The sequence below is a fragment of the Xenopus laevis genome, chromosome 4S (genome assembly GCF_017654675.1).
Source record: "Xenopus laevis strain J_2021 chromosome 4S, Xenopus_laevis_v10.1, whole genome shotgun sequence".
Lineage (NCBI taxonomy): Eukaryota > Metazoa > Chordata > Amphibia > Anura > Pipidae > Xenopus > Xenopus laevis.
In genome coordinates, this window is record NC_054378.1 from 120,062,562 (window position 1) to 120,081,020 (window position 18,459).

The window sequence follows — 18,459 nt, forward strand, 5'->3', positions numbered from 1 at the left end:
TTCTGCAAGATCTCCCCTATCTCCACTGCAGTTCTAGCTGAGGCAGCCATCTTGGATTTCACTGGCTCCTCCTACCTATATCTTCCCAGCCAACTGTAGCTCTGAAATCTCGCACATGCTCAGTTCAAATTCCTTGCTTGCTTATCAACCCTTCTAAGCTATTTTCAAATCAGCCAAACCTGTGTGTTAGCTGCTGTACAGTAGTGCTGCCACCTGCTGGAAGTTAGTGTGTGCCCTTCATTTGCATAATGACATCACCAGCAGGGGACAAGATAGGGAAATCTCCTGATACTTCTAGTGGAGGAGTTTACTAAAACAAGGCATTCTGGGTAGAATACTCAAAGCAGTGTTACAATCTGAGCATGCTCCTGAAATTTGCACATTAGAGTCTCTGTTAGAGTCTCAATATGGCCTCCCTCAGTGAAAGAACCCATTTGACAAAGTAAGGGATTTTTTTAAAACCTGCAGTTTTTTCAAAAAACTATATATGTAGTTTGATTAAACGTGTTTAGCTTGTACTGGTCAGATTGTTAATATGTGTTTGATTTTGGCTGTGATAGGTGCCCTTTAAGTAGGGCACTGTGCATGGGCATTAGGTCCCCCATTCTCGGACATACACAAGATTTTGGGGTGATACATAATTTGTCTTAATAACTGTCCACAAAATGGCACCTACCTGCTTGCTGTGATTGTATAATTCCAAGAGTGAAGGAAACAAAATGTAAATAATAAATACAGTGTAAGTAAAATTATTTTGCTCAACCAACATGATTGAAGGAGGTTATATTACCATTATAACACTAATGAAAATTGCTTAATTGCTTATGGAACATGGGGCTTATTCTTCTATGATGTTTTTCAGCCAGTGGACACATTTTGGCAAGAAGTCTATATAAAGGAAACCCCAAATGTATGTTTCCCAAAATCCGTCTGTAACCACTGGTGCCAGAAGGTTTTCAATCAATCTAATGACAGTCTCGGGGCAGGTTTGGATTCGTCTCCACTCTTAAATATGTCCTGTGTGCCATAATGGTCCTTAATGGGTTCTCCCAACAACTTGCTTTTCTCAACCTTGATGCAGAACAATAGGAAATGGGTCCGAACTATGGATGTTCCTCCTCTGTTGGCTGTACTTTGTGTGTAACACATGCTTTGTATCTGCCATAAGCAACCAGCATCATATCTGCTTCTCCTCTCGTGAAAACTAAACCGGACGACTCTCTCTTCCGAAAGCATTTGTCTGAAAAGTGAATGTAGGAAAATCAACAGATGTCACAGTAACCCATTTATTTAGTGTTCCTCGACCCTTTCTTGTACATGGAGGACCTGATAAGGACAAATAATGGCAGCGCACATTATAAACAGGATTTTACATTTGCTATTCCCCTTGTTTTTTTTCTTTCAAAGAGAGGAAAGTGACAAAATACCAGGCCAGCTCGCATCTTCTCCATGCTGGCAGTGTACCAAATTCCATTTCAAAATGCAGATTTAATAAATGCCATCCAAAAATGTGTCAAACACAAGTATCTGTGCAGAATACACAGCTCTATATTTGAACATGTCTGAAAATACTATTTATATACAAATGTTGTTACATTCTCTGATTTGCACTTCAGCTTTATTCCCGTGTCCAAACGATCCACTTTTTTTTTTCATTCCATCTTTATGAAAATGGGAAATAAAAAGCTGTGGCTGCAAAGATAACTCCATTGCATGGAATAATGTAAGATGGATGGGTTCCCTTTGTCTCTGTCTGCCATACACACAATGACAACATATCTATACAGCCACATTTAATACCACAACACTACCATCTATTGTAGTGTCAAAGCTGCCCTCAGTTCCTTAAATGAAATGGCCACCCTGTGCTTTTAACTGATCCCCCCTGTCCTCAACTGTCTTGATGCCTGCTCTGAAAACTTCTAAGGCCCCCTGTACTTTCATTGAGTAGAGTTGTGCAGTGGAGTTGAACCCAATCTTCTGTTGCATCAGATACAATTTCTGGATCTTGGACCCGCATTGCCATGAGGAACATGCTCAGTAGAAGCCAGTCCGGTCCTTGCTGAGTTTCTTAAAGGAGAACAAAATGTCCACCCTCTGCTTTAAATTAATTCCCCCCCTGTCCTCAACTGTCTTTGTGCCTGCCCTGAAAACTTCTAGGGCCCCCCATATTGCTACTGTGACTGCAGAGTTGTGCAGTGGAGTTGGTCATCACCATCATCTGTTGTGTTATAATACAGAGTTTCTAGCTCTTGGACTGGTATTTCCAATGAGGAAGATGTGGAGGGGAAGCCAATGTAGTCCTTGCTTAGCTGTCCTTAGTTCCTTAAAGGAAAACAAAACACCAACCCTAATTGATGTCCCCCTGACCTTAGTTGCCTTGGTGCCTGCCCTTAAAAGTTCTAGAGTCCCCATATTGCTACTGTGATTGCAAAGTAGTGCAGTGGAGTTGGTCACCATTATCGGTTGCATCAGATACAGTTTATAGATCTCAGACTGGTATTTCCAATGAGGGACATGTGGAAGGGAAGCCAATTTAGTCCTTGCTTAGCTGTCCTTAGTACCTTAAAGGAAAACAAAACACTTACCTCTTGATTTTAACTGAATACCCCCTGTCCTCAATTGCCTTGGTGCCTGGCTTGAAAAGTTCTAGAGCCCCCCATAATGGTGTTGTAACCGCAGAGTTGTTCAGTGGAGTTGGTCGCCACCATCTGTTGCATCAGATATGGTTTCTGGATCTTAGACTTGCATTGCTAATGAGGAACATGCTGAGGGGAAGCCAGTCCAGTCCTGTCTGAGTTCCTTAAAGGAGAACAAAATGCCCACCCCCTGCTTTTAATTGATCTCCCCCTGTCCTCTACTGTCTTGGTGCCTGCCCTGAAAATTTCTAGGGCCCCCCATATTGCTACTGTTACCGCAGACTTGTGCAGTGGAGTTGGTCACCATCATCTGTTGCTTTAGGTACTGTTTCTCGATCTTGGACTGGTATTTCCAATGAGGAAGATGTGGAGGGGAAGCCAATGAAGTCCTTGCTTAGCTGCCCTTAGTTCCTTAAAGAAAAACAAAACTCCCACCCCTTGATTTTAACTGATGTCCCCTGTCCTCAGTTGCCTTGGTGCCTGGCCTAAGAAGTTCTGGAGCCACCATAATGGTGTAACTGTAGAGTTGTGCAGTGGGGTTGGTCGCCACCATCTGTTGCTTCAGATATGGTTTCTGGATCTTAGACTGACATTGCCATTGAATAACATGCATAGGGAAAGTCAATCTAGTCCTGTTTTAGCTGAGATTGCAGTCCAAGATGGCGGCCTCCAACCCACTGCTCAACTCTGAAGTCACAGTGGCCATTACTGCTTAACTCTGAAGTCACAGTGGCCATTACTGCTCAACTCTGAAGTCACAGTGGCCATATCAGACTTTTCAGGGCAGGCACTGATGTTATTGAGATGGAGACAATGGGGGGGGGCACTCAGTTAAAACAAGAGGATTTCTCTTCATTCTCCTTTGAACACTTACTGGTAGTTAAATTTACTAACACAGACCCTGATCTGATTGCTCAGTCCGACGCTGAGCATAGGTAATGCCTTTTATCGGCTAATCTAGCTAAATTCACAATGTTGGGACTGTTTATGTATTTCTGTTTTTCAAACATTCTATAGTACAGAATATTAAAAATCCCCAAATTTATACAGAAATCTATGTCAACATTTGGTGACTTTTTTATTTTTTGTTATTATTCCATGGTTGAGGACAAGACCTACCTAATCAGCAGAGATTATACATCATTCCCATCAGTCCCTGCCCCAGGGGAGCTTACAGTCTAAGGTCCCTATTGCATTCATACACTCAAGGGTCCGTTTTATCAGTGGTTCACCTTTGAGTTCACTTTTAATATGTTATAGTGACAATTTGCAATCGGTTTTCATTTGTTATTTTTTGTTGTTGTTTTACTTACTTAGCTTTTTATTCAGCACCCCTATATTTGCCTGTTGCCTGTTTTTGGAGTGTGGTGGGTTCAACTTGCCCCTAGCGCTTATTGATATAGTCCTATCAGATGCTTGGAGTGCCTTTTTTATTCAAGACTTTAAACAGAAGTCTCAGGGCAGAGCACCTAGGCCCCCAGTACATCGGTGAGTTTCTTTTTTACCTATAATACCCGGGAATCTATTTGGCTATTACCACAGACTGACAACTGTTTGTATAGAGGGAAAATGAAGGTTTCACATTGAACTGCCCCCCCCGCCCTCTCCAAAGGAAAACAGTTCAGGTGAGACTGCTGCCTTCACTATCGCCATACCGCGCATTTACCACGCCCATTTTTGTGGCCACACCCCCTAATTACAATGTTAATTTTACAAAATCTGGCAGGTTATGAAAGTTTGAACACATTTCTGTGGTTTTTATGTGTTATTACAGTTTTGCTATTGAAGGTAAAAAGCTGCAAGTTACAGTTTCCCCAAGAGATCTGCTTGTCTTAAATTGTTATAGTTGTTTCTGTGTTTATCTCACATTTTTACAAATGTGTCTAAGTGCACCTGCCACGTATACTGGGCTCTCTGCCAAACGCCAATTAAGTTTTAGAGACTTTGTATCTTTTTCTGGCTGTTCAGTGCAGGAGAGTGATGTGCGGGCTGGCCCGATACCTCGCACTCTTCTTAGCGGGGTGGTGGGCGGGTCCGGGTTCAGCTCTTCTCCTGCTCTCACTGCCCGCCACCTTGGACTGCCAGCTTCCGACTTCCAGCTTCGTCTTTTATAGACGCTGCGCCTGCTCATCCCTCCCTCCCCTTTTGTGACATCATCGGCGGGTCTATAGAAGGAAGCCTGTAGGCGGGTGCAGATGGAAGGAGGGTGGTCTTCACGGCTGCGGGAAAAACCCGACCCTCACATCACTAGTGCAGGAGATCAAAGAGAAAGTCGGGACATTTCAGTAACAATCCGGGACTGCGGGTTGAGCTGTCAAATTGTGACTGTCCCACGAAAAAAAGGGACAGTTGGGAGGTATCATATAATATCAATATTATAGTATTGCTAGAACTGCTGTTTTTTGTTTTTACTCTGACACCATTGCATTGCAATCAAGTACAAAAAGAGAAATGGCATGCTTTCAAGCGGTGAACATCAGACCAAGCTCCTACCGAATGGCTAAAAAGTATTTACACATTCTGACTGCACGGCTTCCTCCAAAAGAGAAGAATGCAGAGTTGACTACAGGCATGGATTCTGAATGGCATCACAACACATTAGCCAGGGAAGGTGAAACTAAATAATTTGCCCTTTAGCGGATAAATCATCGTTTAATGATTATCTCACCTAAAAGCGATTGTACCGAGCAGCGCTTTTCCATTATCCCCCAAATCATAATAGGAGCAAACAATAAGCCTTTCATGTTTTTCTCTTCTGCTTCCACCTGCTTTGAAACACTGTCCTCTTGACACTTCTCGTGTTTTAAAAGGCACTGCAAAAATGTTATTAATTCGATATACAGTATATATATATATATATATATATATATATATATACTCACACCCGTCCCTTATTTTATTTTTTTAACAATGAGTTTTTAGGAACTGGAAAAAAAAAAAAAAAAGAAGTCTTAATGTGACTTTTAAATAAGAAATCCTTTGGCCGCATTGATATCAGTTTTCAAATACGCCAAAGGCCTTAATAGAGAAGCATTTGAGAGATGAAAACTGTTGAAAAGAATGTTCATCATTTAAAGCATATAAAAACTCCATAAGATGCCTATTATTCCCCAGTCCTTTATCTTCTTTTCACAAGCTCTGTGAGCGGGAGTAGTGCACGTTGAGGTTTATCTTCGGCTTTCATGTTCACTCACCACATGCTTAACATGGAGCATATTCCAGTGGAATTTCATAGGCCTTCCACAATCCTTTTATAAAGGGACTGATCCGTTAACATTGCCTCTTTAGATCCAGCGGAAAGAGTGTTCTCGGCACAAAGAAACCGCTCTCAGCTTTACTCGTTGGACCAGCGAGTGAATGATTTCAACCCTGGTGGGCAATGCTTGTGTCCATGGGTAACACAGCCGAGACCTCCGTACTAGACAGCTGCATGCAATTTTCAACTTCACTCGCTGAACTGTAATAAAACAATAGAAACGCCGCTTGGGGGCTGATTGGATGCAGTTCCCCGTGTACAAGGCTCGCCCCATATGTAAGTGCTGCTAACTGACTGGGAGATTTGGAGGTTTTATTTTTGATTGAATTGCGGAATTGAACAGGGCAGGGGGTATCGGGAGAAAGGCTAAACAACTGTTATTCCATAAAGTTTTATTCATGGGAAGCTTTCCGATTCAATGGTTGGGTTTATTTGGGGAAAGTGTCGGCATAAAATAGAATCGTCCTGAACATTAAATATAGGCTTGATCAAACGAAGGCTGTTGTTTTATTTGTTTTTTGTGAATTCTTAACCATGGGCGTAAAATGCAAATTTAAACTAGTGATATAAATGGCTCTCTGGAATATTGGCACAGTAAAATTGTTATGGTATGTTGTCCACTGTCGTTCTACAGTTACCTGACAAGCCTTTATGTCTCATGGCCATGCATTCTAGACCAGACGTTTCCAAAGGTGGAGATGTTTGCATGTAAACTCTCTGTCTCTTATACATATACAGGTGTGGCATCCGTTATTTGGAAGCCTGTTATTCAGAAAGCTTTGAATTATGGAAAGGCAGTTGCAGGGCTGGAACTAAGGGTGGGCAGAAGAGGCACCTGCCTAGGATGCAACAATAGGGGTTGCTGTGCAGGTACCTCTTCTGTCCACCTCCAGCTCTTAGTCACTTCCTTGTGCTGGTCTACCCTCCCCTCTGGCACTTCCCCTCTCCACTCCGGGCCTCCCCTCTCCTCTCTGGCCCTTCCCTCCACTGCTTCCCCTTTCCACTGCGGCCCTCCCCTCTGCCGCTTCCCCTCTCCTCTCTGGCCCTTCCCTCCACTGCTTCCCCTCTCCACTCTGGCCCTCCCCTCTGCCGCTTCCCCTCTACTCTCCGGCCCTCCCCTCTGCCGCTTCCCCTCTCCTCTCCGGCCCTCCCCTCTGCCGCTTCCCCTCTCCTCTCTGGCCCTTCCCTCCACCGCTTCCCACCTCCTCTCTGGTCCTTCCCTCCACCGCTTCCCCTCTCCTCTCTGGCCCTTCCCTCCACTGCTTCACCTCTCCACTCCGGTCCTCCCCTCTGCTGCTTCCCCTCTCCTCTCTGGCCCTCCCCTCTGCCGCTTCCCCTCTCCTCGCTGGCCCTTTTCTCCACCGCTTCCCCTCTCCTCTCCTGCCAATCCCTCCACTGCTTCTCCTCTCCACTCCGGCCCTCCCCTCTGCCGCTTCCCCTCTCCTCTCTGGCCCTTCCCTCCACCACTTCCCACCTCCTCTCTGGTCCTTCCCTCCACCGCTTCCCCTCTCCTCTCTGGCCCTTCCCTCCACTGCTTCACCTCTCCACTCCTGCCCTCCCCACTGCTGCTTCCCCTCTCCTCTCTGGCCCTCCTCTCTGGCCCTTTTCTCCACCGCTTACCCTCTCCTCTCCTGCCAATCCCTCCACTGCTTCTCCTCTCCACTCCGGCCCTCCCCTCTGCCACTTCCCCTCTCCCACTTCCCCTCTCCTCTCTGGCCCTCCCCTCTGCCGCTTCCCTTCTCCACTCCGGCCCTTCCCTCCAGCGATTCCCCTCTCCACTCGGCCTTCCCCTCTCCTCTCTGGCCCTTCCCTCCACCACTTCCCACCTCCTCTCTGGTCCTTCCCTCCACCGCTTCCCCTCTCCTCTCTGGCCCTTCCCTCCACTGCTTCACCTCTCCACTCCGGCCCTCCCCACTGCTGCTTCCCCTCTCCTCTCTGGCCCTCCTCTCTGGCCCTTTTCTCCACCGCTTACCCTCTCCTCTCCTGCCAATCCCTCCACTGCTTCTCCTCTCCACTCCAGCCCTCCCCTCTGCCACTTCCCCTCTCCCACTTCCCCTCTCCTCTCTGGCCCTCCCCTCTGCCGCTTCCCTTCTCCACTCCGGCCCTTCCCTCCAGCGATTCCCCTCTCCACTCGGCCCTCCCCTCTCCTCTCTGGTCCTTCCCTCTGCCACTTCCATTTTCCTCTCTGGCCCTTCCCTCTGCCGCTTCCCCTCTCTTCTTAGGCCCTCCGTCCATAAGGGTGTACGCGCATATAAGGGTGTAAACATATTTAAATGTTTTTTTTAGTAGACTTAAGGTATGAAGATTCATATTACAGAATGATCCCTTATCTGGAAAACCCCAGGTCCCGAGCATTCTGGATAACAGGTCCCATACATGTATAGCTAAATGTTCAACTTTACTCTGCTGAGCATACAAGGAACTCCAAAGATTGATCAAAGGTTGGCAGCGATGTGTTCAGATAGACTGTACCCTGGCCAGTGCAATGTTCTGAGAAGAGCCGCACTAGCCCAAATAAGTGATTATATTCACTGAAGATTGCCTAAAAATTTACACCCCCAGTGAATATGACTTTCCTTGTCCTTTAAACAAACAGCAATCTGTTTATTAACAGCTAGTACAACTTCTGCAACTTTTCTCACTGCTGCATCTGCCCCATGATTCATCCATGTCTGAATGAATAGATCAATATCTAATATAAGATGTACATTGCAAATTTTTTCTACAGGTATGGGCTTCATTATCCAGATATCTCCAAATTACAGGAAGGCTCCTTTTTATACAAATAATTAAAATTATTAACAATAACTTACTTTTCCTCAGTAATAATAAAACAGTAACTTGTACTTGATCCCAACTAAGATATAATTAATCCTTATTGGAGGCAAAACCAGCCTATTGGGTTTATTTAATGTTTACATGATTTTCTATTAGACTTAAGGTATGAAGATCCAAATTATAGAAAGATCTATTATCCGGAAAAGCCCAGGTCCTGAGCATTCTGGATAATGGAACTCATACCTCTATAACTCATTTTACAGAGCTCTTTCAACCAGTCTGTAAATACCTGCCCTGCCTTTAGACTGCGTAGCCTTAACTGTCTTTTTCTCCCATGTCAATGAATCATGGATATGTGTTTTTTTTTAGCTGGGTCTTTTGCTCCAAATGAGTCTGTAGCAGGGGCCTACTTGCAGCATTCTTTGGAGCTCACATCTATATACTCCTTGATCTACAACTATCTCTAACCTACTTTAAAGGGGTAGTTCGCCTATAAGTAAACTTTTAGTATAGTTATTGAATGACCAGTTCTTAGCTGTAGTTGGTCTTAGGGTTGCCACCTGTCCGGATTTCACCTGAACAGCCTGGTTTTTGTAAGGAATAACAATCGCTGATTGCAACGTCATCAGTCCCGCCCCACATCATGCGTCCCTCCCCCTACATCACCCACCCCGCCCCCATAATTACTACACGGCAGCACAGAAACCAGTGCAATTAGCATCAGGATCAGCCCTGTACCATCAGCTTATATTACAGACATACTTTATTTTCTGCTGGATAATTAGTGACGAGCCCTAAGCTTAGCTTCTCAACAGCCAATCAGAGCCCACTGAGCATGTGAGTGTCACAGACACTTTCCAAGATGGTGACCCCCTGTGACAAGTTTGAAGTCCTGGATCATTGCTGCTATTGACAAGCTGAAACTTTAGCCTCGTGCAATAAGTTCACTATATAAAATATGCCATTTTTAACCATATTCCTTTACAGGGTTTAGATTTCCTTTAAAGGAGAACTAAACACAAAAAAATTGTTATATACTGAACTTACTGTACCAGCCCAGCGGTTCAGCCAGGGCCGGATTTACATAGCAGGCGCCCCTAGGCCCGCTGTCATTCGTCGCCCCTGTCCCCTCCCTTTTATTCAAATTTTCATCATCAGGAGCAGAGCAATGGGGACTGGCGTACAGAAAATTTTAAAAACTATCGTATCTCCTGCACATCCCCAGTGTTTCTGAACCAAAGTGGGTGTGGTTGGACAGCATGCCGCCCCCTAAAATCCTGCCGCCCCCTAAAATCCTGCCGCCCTAGGCCCGGGCTTAGTGATGTCACTAGTGATGTCAGACTGCTGTTATTCTGAACACAACTGTCTATGGGAAATAAGGTGTCAGTGGGTGGCTGGTAGGTGGCTGCTGTTCAGAAATGAAGATACGGCCATTGATACTGGCGTTCCCACTCCCATACTTTTGCCTTAAAGCTTTAGAGTAACCTAGATGAGTAATATATGAGTAACACATACATGTGCCAAACAAGTTGCATGGTTATGTCTGCCGAAACGACACTTTGTACATTCAGAGGTTGAAACATGAGTCGTCTTCTGCTTTATCCAAATCTCTCATTGCGATGCTGCAGTATTGTCCAGGTATGGAACCTGTTATCCAGAATGCGTGGGACCTGGGGTTTTCTGGATAACAGATATTTTCATCATTTGGGTCTCCGTACCTTAAGTCTACAAAAATATAATGTAAATATGAAATAAACCCAATAGGCTGGTTCTGCTTCCAATACGGATTAATTATATCTTAATTGGGATCAACTGCAAGGTACTGTTTTATTATTACAGGTATGGGCCTGTTATCCAGAACACTTAGTACCTGGGGCTTTCCGGATAATGGATCTTTCCTAATCTGGGTCTTTGTACCTTGAGTCTAGTAGAAAATCATGTAAACATTAAATAAACCCAATAGGCTGGTTTTGCTTCCAATAAGGATTAATTATATCTTAGTTTAGATCAAGTACAAGCTACTTTTTTATTATTACAGGTATGGGACCTGTTATCCAGAATTCTCAGGACCCTGGGCTTTCCAGATAATGCATCTTTCCGTAATCTGGGTCTTAATACCTTAAATCTACTAGAAAATCATGTAAACATTAAATAAACCCAATATTCTGGTTCTGATTTCAATAAGGATTAATTATATCTTAGTTGGGATCAAGTACAAGGAACTGTTTTATTTAAGGAAATCGTGTTCAAAAATTTGGATTATTTGGATAAAATTGAGTCTACGGGAGACGGCCTTTCGGTAATTCAAAGCTTTCTGGATAACGGGTTTCCGGATAACAGTACAAGCTAACTTGTTAATGCATTTCTTTATCCATATCCCATACCTGTGTAGAAATCAGACAGTAGCTGCTTATATAGAGGCTGCAACTCCCTGCACCTCACACTGCAGCAGCACTGCCTTTTCACATCTTTATTTATAGATTTATATCCCCTATGGATTCAGCAGCAGAGCGAGTGGGTTTGCCCGTAACAATAATAGTACAGTTCCAAAGGTCAAGAGGAAAAAGCTCCAGGTCCAGAAGTGATTCCCGGCAGCTGGCAGAGCAGGACGATCGGAAATGCTCCACCAATGAAAAGTGCAGCGAAAAGCAAATGAAACCTTATATCTGCCATCTCTTTCTTTCTCTTGCATTTCTCTCTGCTTTCCTGTTTGGACTTGAAAGGTGATTGGAGCCAAGTCAATGACAGTTGACGGAAATGCTGCAAGGAGAGAATATTTATTTACAATGAATCGTGGCGATGCTTGTTCAGGATGCGGTTTTCACGCAGGATATGCCGTCCACACCCCCCCCGGTTGGATCATTCCTCTGAAGAGACAAAAAAAAAAGCCTTGATTGTTTAAAGCCAGGGAATTAGTGGATATGCATTGTTCAACAAGCCCGAGCTTGGAAATGTCCTTTATTACTCACTCAGATTCTCTTTTACACTCTCACTGATAAACTTCAGCTTTAACTTATTAAAGGGCAACTCCACCCAAAAACAGTTGTTTTTTTTGCATTATGAAAGAAAAATGGAATTTTAAGCAACATTCCAATTTAATAGATTTAAAGTTATTTGCACGTCATTGCTATGTTTATGTTCCCTGCACTTTTGATTCTGACCTGAAACGATGGAGCAGAAGGCAGCTTTAAAGGAGAACTAGCTTAACTAAAGAAGTAGCTAGAAATGTTGGATATTATGTTTTGTGCTTCTGTACCAGCCCAAGGCAACCACAACCCTTTAGCAGTAAATATCTGTGTCTCCAAAGATGCCCCAGTAGCTCCCCATCTTCTTTTCTGCTGATTCACTGCACATGCTCTGTGCTGCTGTCACTTACTGAGCTTAGGGAGCCACTCACAATATACAGTACACATAGAATAGAAATGTCACAATATAAGGCTGATTAGTAATTAATACAGATAATTACTACATGGCAGCACAGAAACCAGTGCAATTAGCATCAGAAATTAATAATCAGCAAACCTGTAGCATCAGTTTATATTACAGGGGAAGCTCATTTTCTGCTGGATAATTAGTGACGACCCCTAAGCTTAGCTTCTCAACAGCTGCTCAGAGCCCACTGAGCATGTGAGTGTCACAGACACTTTCCAAGATGGTGACCCCCTGTGACAAGTTTGAAGTCCTGGATCATTGCTGCTATTGACAAGCTGAAACTTTAAGCTGCTGCAGTAAGTTCAGTATATAAAAAATTGCATTTTTAGCCGTTTTAATTTTTAGGGTTTAGTTCTCCTTTAATTTATCTTTTAGTATGTTATACAATGGCCAATTCTAAGTAACTTCAATGGGTCTTCATTGTTTATTATTTATGGTTTTTAAATATTTTGACTCCTTTCCAGCTTTCAATGGGAGGGTCACTCCTAAAAAACAAATACTTTGTAAGGCTACAAATTGTATTTCTACTTTTTTTACTCATCTTTCTATTCAGGCCTCTCTTATTCATATTCCAGTCTCTTATGCAAATCAGTGCATGGTTGCTAGGGTAATTTGGATCCTAGCAACCAAATTGCTGAAATTGCAAACTGGAGAGCTGCTGAATAAAAAGCCAAATAACTCAAAAACCACAATTAAGAAATAATAAAAAAAAGCAATAGCAAATTGTCTCAGTATATCACTCTCTGCAGCATACTAAAATTTAACTTAAAGGTAAACAACCCATTTAAAGGGGTTGTTCACATTTTCACCAACTTTTAGTATAATGTAGAGAGTGATATTCTGAGATAATTTGCTTTTGGGTTTTAATTTTTTATTATTTGTGGTTCTTGAGTTATTTAGCTTTTTATTCAGCAGCTCACCAGTTTGCAATTTAAGAATTCTGGTTGTTAGGGTCCAAATTACCATAGCAACCATGCACTGATTTGGATATGAGAAATTTGAGTAGAAGAGGGCCTTGAATAGAAGGGAGAGTAATAAAAAGTAGCAGAAACAATACATTTGTAGCCTTATGGAGCATTTGTTTTTTTAGATGGGGTCAGTGACCCCCATTTGAAAGCCGAAGAGAATCAAAAGAAAAAGTCAAATAACTATAAAAAATAAACAATGAAGACCAATGAAAAAGCTGCTTACAATTGGCCATTCTATAACATACTAAAAGTTGACTTAAAGGTGAACCACCCCTTTTATAGACCTAGAGCAGTGACATTGTTTCAAGAATTTGAGGGCAGACACAAAAATTGATAAACAAAACCTGCTTTCAATTGCACACATACCTTTTAAAACTAATGAACATTTCTGATGCTTAACTATGGGAAGGTTGTTTAGAAATACATTTAAGATGAGGTGTTAATGATACATAGGGACACATTTATTAGTTGCAACCCCATAGCGAACCCATAGCTAGCTGCAGGTAAATCAGGTGAATGCAACAATTTGATTGGTTGCTGCCTACGGGCAAATATGCCCAGGTATTAATAAATGACCATCAAATAGCTTCTTTAATACTAATGGTGTGTTTTATATAATCCTAGCACAGAAAAAGATGATTTTTATGCATTTTAATCCATTTATTCTTACTACTGTAGGTTCTCACCATCCTTATTATATATAATTACCGTTTGGTAGAAACAGTCACTGTACTTGTAGATGAAAAGACTCTTCTCCCTTTGCCTGGCATAGTAACTATGAAGGCTGTTATCATGCTGGGGCTTATTAAGGAGGTACTCAGAGTACTTTACATACTGTTCATGTAGGAGCTCATCGTGTTTGCACATTCTGTGAAAGTTCTTATTGTACCCTCGGCAATGTGGACAGAGAACTTTTCTTTTCTTGTTATTGTTGTTGACACAGGTTTGCATCACATAATACATTCCAGCATAGACAGAGCAAAGAACACTTGTGAGCTACGACAATTTTTTGATATGGAAATTAACGTTCGAATTGTAAATTTAAACTTTTTTTTTTTGTTAAAGGAGACATAGGAAAAATGACAAAACCCCTAAATTTGTAGGCAATTATGAGTAATATATAGTGTTGCTTTTACATGGTGCTTAAAATTAATATTATCTTTGAAAATAGCCCCTTTATTGGAGCTCCCTATAGATGTTCTCTGGTCCCTGTCTGTGTTTCAAATGAGAGGTGGGTGTGTCCTAACGGTCCCTGCCAGAAGCACAGTAGGAGGGGGACAGCCAATCACAGCCCTGCAGTCACACAAGCACAGACGGGCTTCAGTTCCCTATCAGGTCCTGCTAGCTGCTGATTGGTTCCTGTCCTACAGTGCAGTGAGCTGAGAGCTGCCGGCTCCCCTGCACAGCCTGGGAATTCAGGGAGCAGGAAGTGGAAGAGAAGGGAGTTATTATTAGGGTTTTTGCAGAAATATTCAATAAATCAGCCTGAAACACTACTTTTTAAAGCACAATTCTTCTATATCTAAATGAGTATAATGCACTGGTACGTTCTTATTTTATACATATTATGTCTCCTTTAAAACTCAGAAATTCTCATTTTATATCACCAACTTGAATTTAAGATTAATCACATCTCGACCCTGGAAACAGTTCTAATATTCGCCACCTAAAACCTGCTGAGTTCATGTACAAGTCAACCTTCAAACTATTTGAAGATGTTAAAATCATTCCTGACATTCAAGTTTTCTCGAAAACTCGTTTAAAATTCAGTACACATTTTTGGGTCGTTCCTATTCAATCAAATGTTAGACATTGGAGTTTTTTCATAAATTACCTCCCATTCGAGTTGTGAGTACATTCGAATTTATTAGAGTTAAAAAAACTTCACACAACTTCGAAATTCAATCTTTGATATATATGCCCCATAATCTGGAAAGGTTGGGAAACCTTATTGGGAGGTATGGAAGTCTGTTTTGTTAATTCTGGATCAACTAGCAGTAAGACAGGTTAAAAAAAGTTAAAAGGTTGAACTTGATGGACGGGTGTCTTTTTTCAACCTTACTTACTATGTTACTAAAGACATAGAATGCTTTACCATACCTGAGTAAACAGATCTCTGTTTGTTTAGGATATCAGCTGCCATATTAGCTTGGTGTGACATTACTTCCTGTCTGAGTCTCTTCCTGCTCACTCATAGCTCTGGGCTCAGTTTACAGCAGGGAGGGGAGGAGGGGAAAGAGAGAGGAGCAAACTGAGCATGCTCAAGCCCTAGCCCTGGAGGTTTAAGATGAAAACAGGAAGTCTGATACAGAAGCCCATGAGTATTACAATAGAAGGAAAGAAATGCTGTGATTCTTTTGACAGAGGACTCTGACTCTGAGGGTTTACTGGTGTATTTATATAGACCTTTCTGATAAAGCTTACTTTATTTTAGGGATGCACCGACCCACTATTAGGGATTTGGCCGAATCCTTGGTGAAAGACTTAGCTGAATACCGAACCGAATCTGAAAACTAATTTGCATATGCAAATTAGGGACAGGAAAGGAAAAATTTGGGAAAATTCTTCTTTTGTGATGAAAAGTCATGCGATTTCCCTACACACCCCTAATTTGCATATGCAAATTAGGATTCCGATTCAGTTCGGCCAGGCACAAGGATTCACTAGAATCCTGCTGAAAAGACCGAATTCTGTTGGAATCCCAAATCGAATCCTGGATTTGGTGCATCCCTACTTAATTGTAGCCTTTCCTTCTCCTTTAAATAGACTGGGAACACACACACACACAACACACACACACACTATATATATTCAAACTGTAGAAAGCACGGCACATGTCGTGAGTGCTTTAAATACTTTTGTGAGCACCCGGCAATTGACTCCATGAATGGTGAGTGCCAATAAATGCTAAATAAATTATATATATATATATATATAAACAGGGGGGTTGTGGGAGCACTCTAAAGGCTTTAAAGTATATATATATATATATAAGTATAATAAATGCTATTGCATATGTACCCAAAACAGGGGTTATTTTGTTACAAAGTTATGATCATAAAATTGATAAGCCACCATACCACGTCAAGGTAAACCCCGAATGGCGGTCCCTAACTTGTTTTATTTTTTATGTGAATTTTAGCATTACCTGTAATCAATGTCCATTGAACGCTGTTTTTTCACTGAGGGCTAAATCCTCCCCAGCCAGCAATCAGGCTTTTAAAGGAGAGATATTCCCAAAACAAACGCCCAATTTTAAAAGCATAGGAACCTCAGTGAAAAAACAGCGTTCAATGGACATTGATTACAGGTAATGCTAAAATGCACATAAAATATAAAACAAGTTAGGGACCGCCATTCGGGGTTTACCTTGACGTGGTATGGTGGCTTATCAATTTTATGATCATAACTTTGTAACAAAATAACCCCTGTTTTGGGTACATATGCAATAGCATTTATTATACTTATATATATATATATACTTTAAAGCCTTTAGAGTGCTCCCACAACCCCCCTGTTTTGATATTATATATATATATAATTTGAATCCTGGTTCTACAAAATATTGCTATTCTTTGTGGGTTCAACTTCAATTTATTGTTAAAAAAAAAAACCCCAGACTCCTATGAGGAAAAGATTCATTAAAATAAATTAAAGTGAATGTAAATGAGATTTATTTCCCCCTCAAACTACAAGAAAATGTTCAATTACTTTGGTAGTGGTTTTTTTTTAGCTGTGAGTGGAAAGCAGAAGATTTTTCAAAGCTGACATGTATTTCTTGGTCTCTGTGTAATTGCATTATTACACTCTCTTGATCCTCCCTCCCCTCGGCGTGAGCCGGACTTTCTGGGGGCGTCTATGGAGACCGATAAATACCACTAATTTATACGCATTGTGCAGTGCAGAATTCAACATTTTCAATGTCGGCCACTTAAATCCTGTTAGTGAAATAGTTGCTAGCCTTGATCCCGGCTGGCTGCTGCATTGTAAAGACATCATTTACTGCGTAAAAGGGAAAAAAAACCAAAAATTTTAGCTAAGATCTTTTCATAAAGTGTTTCTTCTATAGATATTTGTAGTTAACCTCAGTCCTGGATACCAGAAAAACTCCCGGTGGGCCCTCCTGCTTCTAAACATTTGGCTTATTTCATGGCCATTCCCTATTTCTATGAGAATAAAGAGGCTAAATAGATGGAATAATAGATTATAGTATGTAAAGCAACGAGAATAGGAAAATAGAGGTTGAATGAGAAGTGGAAGAAAAATAATACTTAGAGTGGCCCCTCAGTCCGACATTGATTGACCTATTAAGTATCGCCCACTGTGCATCTAAAGGGCAACTATACCCAGCAATATGAATGAATGTAAATTTACATGCTTAAATTTTTGCAGTGTATATTAATTTTCTGTTTGTAGTGATTTTTGAGCAGCTTTGGAAGGCCAATAGCAGGCTTTCAGAATGTCAGAGAAAGGCACACTGCAATCCCCAACCTCCCATCCCACCCTGTGCCCACCCACTCCCATACCCACCCCATGCCCACCCCTGACCCACCCTGCGTGGAACCAATTTGTTAAACCTGGACCGGCAACCCACATACTTACCAGCTTGAACCCGCTACCCGACGCGCAAGTCTGCAACCCGATCCGCGACCCGCTGACCATCAAGAAGCAGGAAGTGCTTTCATTGTAAACCGGAAGCTTGGTCTTTAGTAGTAGGCGTGATCAGAAAAAAAGGAGTAAAACTCACTATTGAGAAGATCCGCGACCCGTCCCGCGACCGCCCCACCCCACACACACAATCTCGGGTTGGCTTCCTCTATAGTTACGCCACTGTACCTCGGAAACTGCTAAAATAGAAAATGAATGGGAATTGAAAAAGTGCTAACAATATAATAATAGAAGGGTATATACATCAAAAATACAGATTACATACAAATATGGATCGATACAGGAAATACAGAGGGACCTACTTAATTCATCTTACAACCTGCAGCCCTCCAGCATCCCGCCCACAGCAGGAGGCCTGGACTATAATGTCCCAATTTGCATTACAGGGAAATAAGTTTCATTAGTAAAGTGTTATCTCCATGCATTTAATGAATTATTAAATGATTGTTATACATACACCTCTTAAAGGGGTAGTTCACCTTATTAGATTTTAGTATCCTGAGACAATTTGCAATTGGTCTTCATTTTTTATTTTATATGGCTTTTGGGTTATTTAGCTCTTTCATCAGCACCTCTCCAGTTTGGAATTTCAGAAGTTATATGGTTGCTGCAGTCCAGTTTGCCCTAGGAACCAGCGACTGTTTTAAATGAAAGGCTGGAAGATGATTAGTAGATGGTTGGCTAGAAAGATAAGCAATTTAAAAAAATGTAGCCCCAA

At 42.0% G+C, this 18,459-nt stretch overlaps 2 protein-coding genes across 13 annotated transcripts in view; one reads left to right on the top strand and one right to left on the bottom strand.

The window, feature by feature from the left end:
* The window catches only part of foxp1.S (forkhead box P1 S homeolog), a 629,350-nt gene that overhangs the window by 125,658 nt on the left and 485,233 nt on the right, over window positions 1-18,459 (top strand). The gene's annotated exons all lie outside the window — the stretch shown is intronic.
* LOC121403708 (octapeptide-repeat protein T2-like) lies at window positions 7,512-8,162 on the bottom strand. Its single transcript, XM_041591511.1, has one exon. The coding sequence runs from the start codon at window positions 8,160-8,162 to the stop codon at window positions 7,512-7,514; it is 651 nt and encodes a 216-aa protein (XP_041447445.1).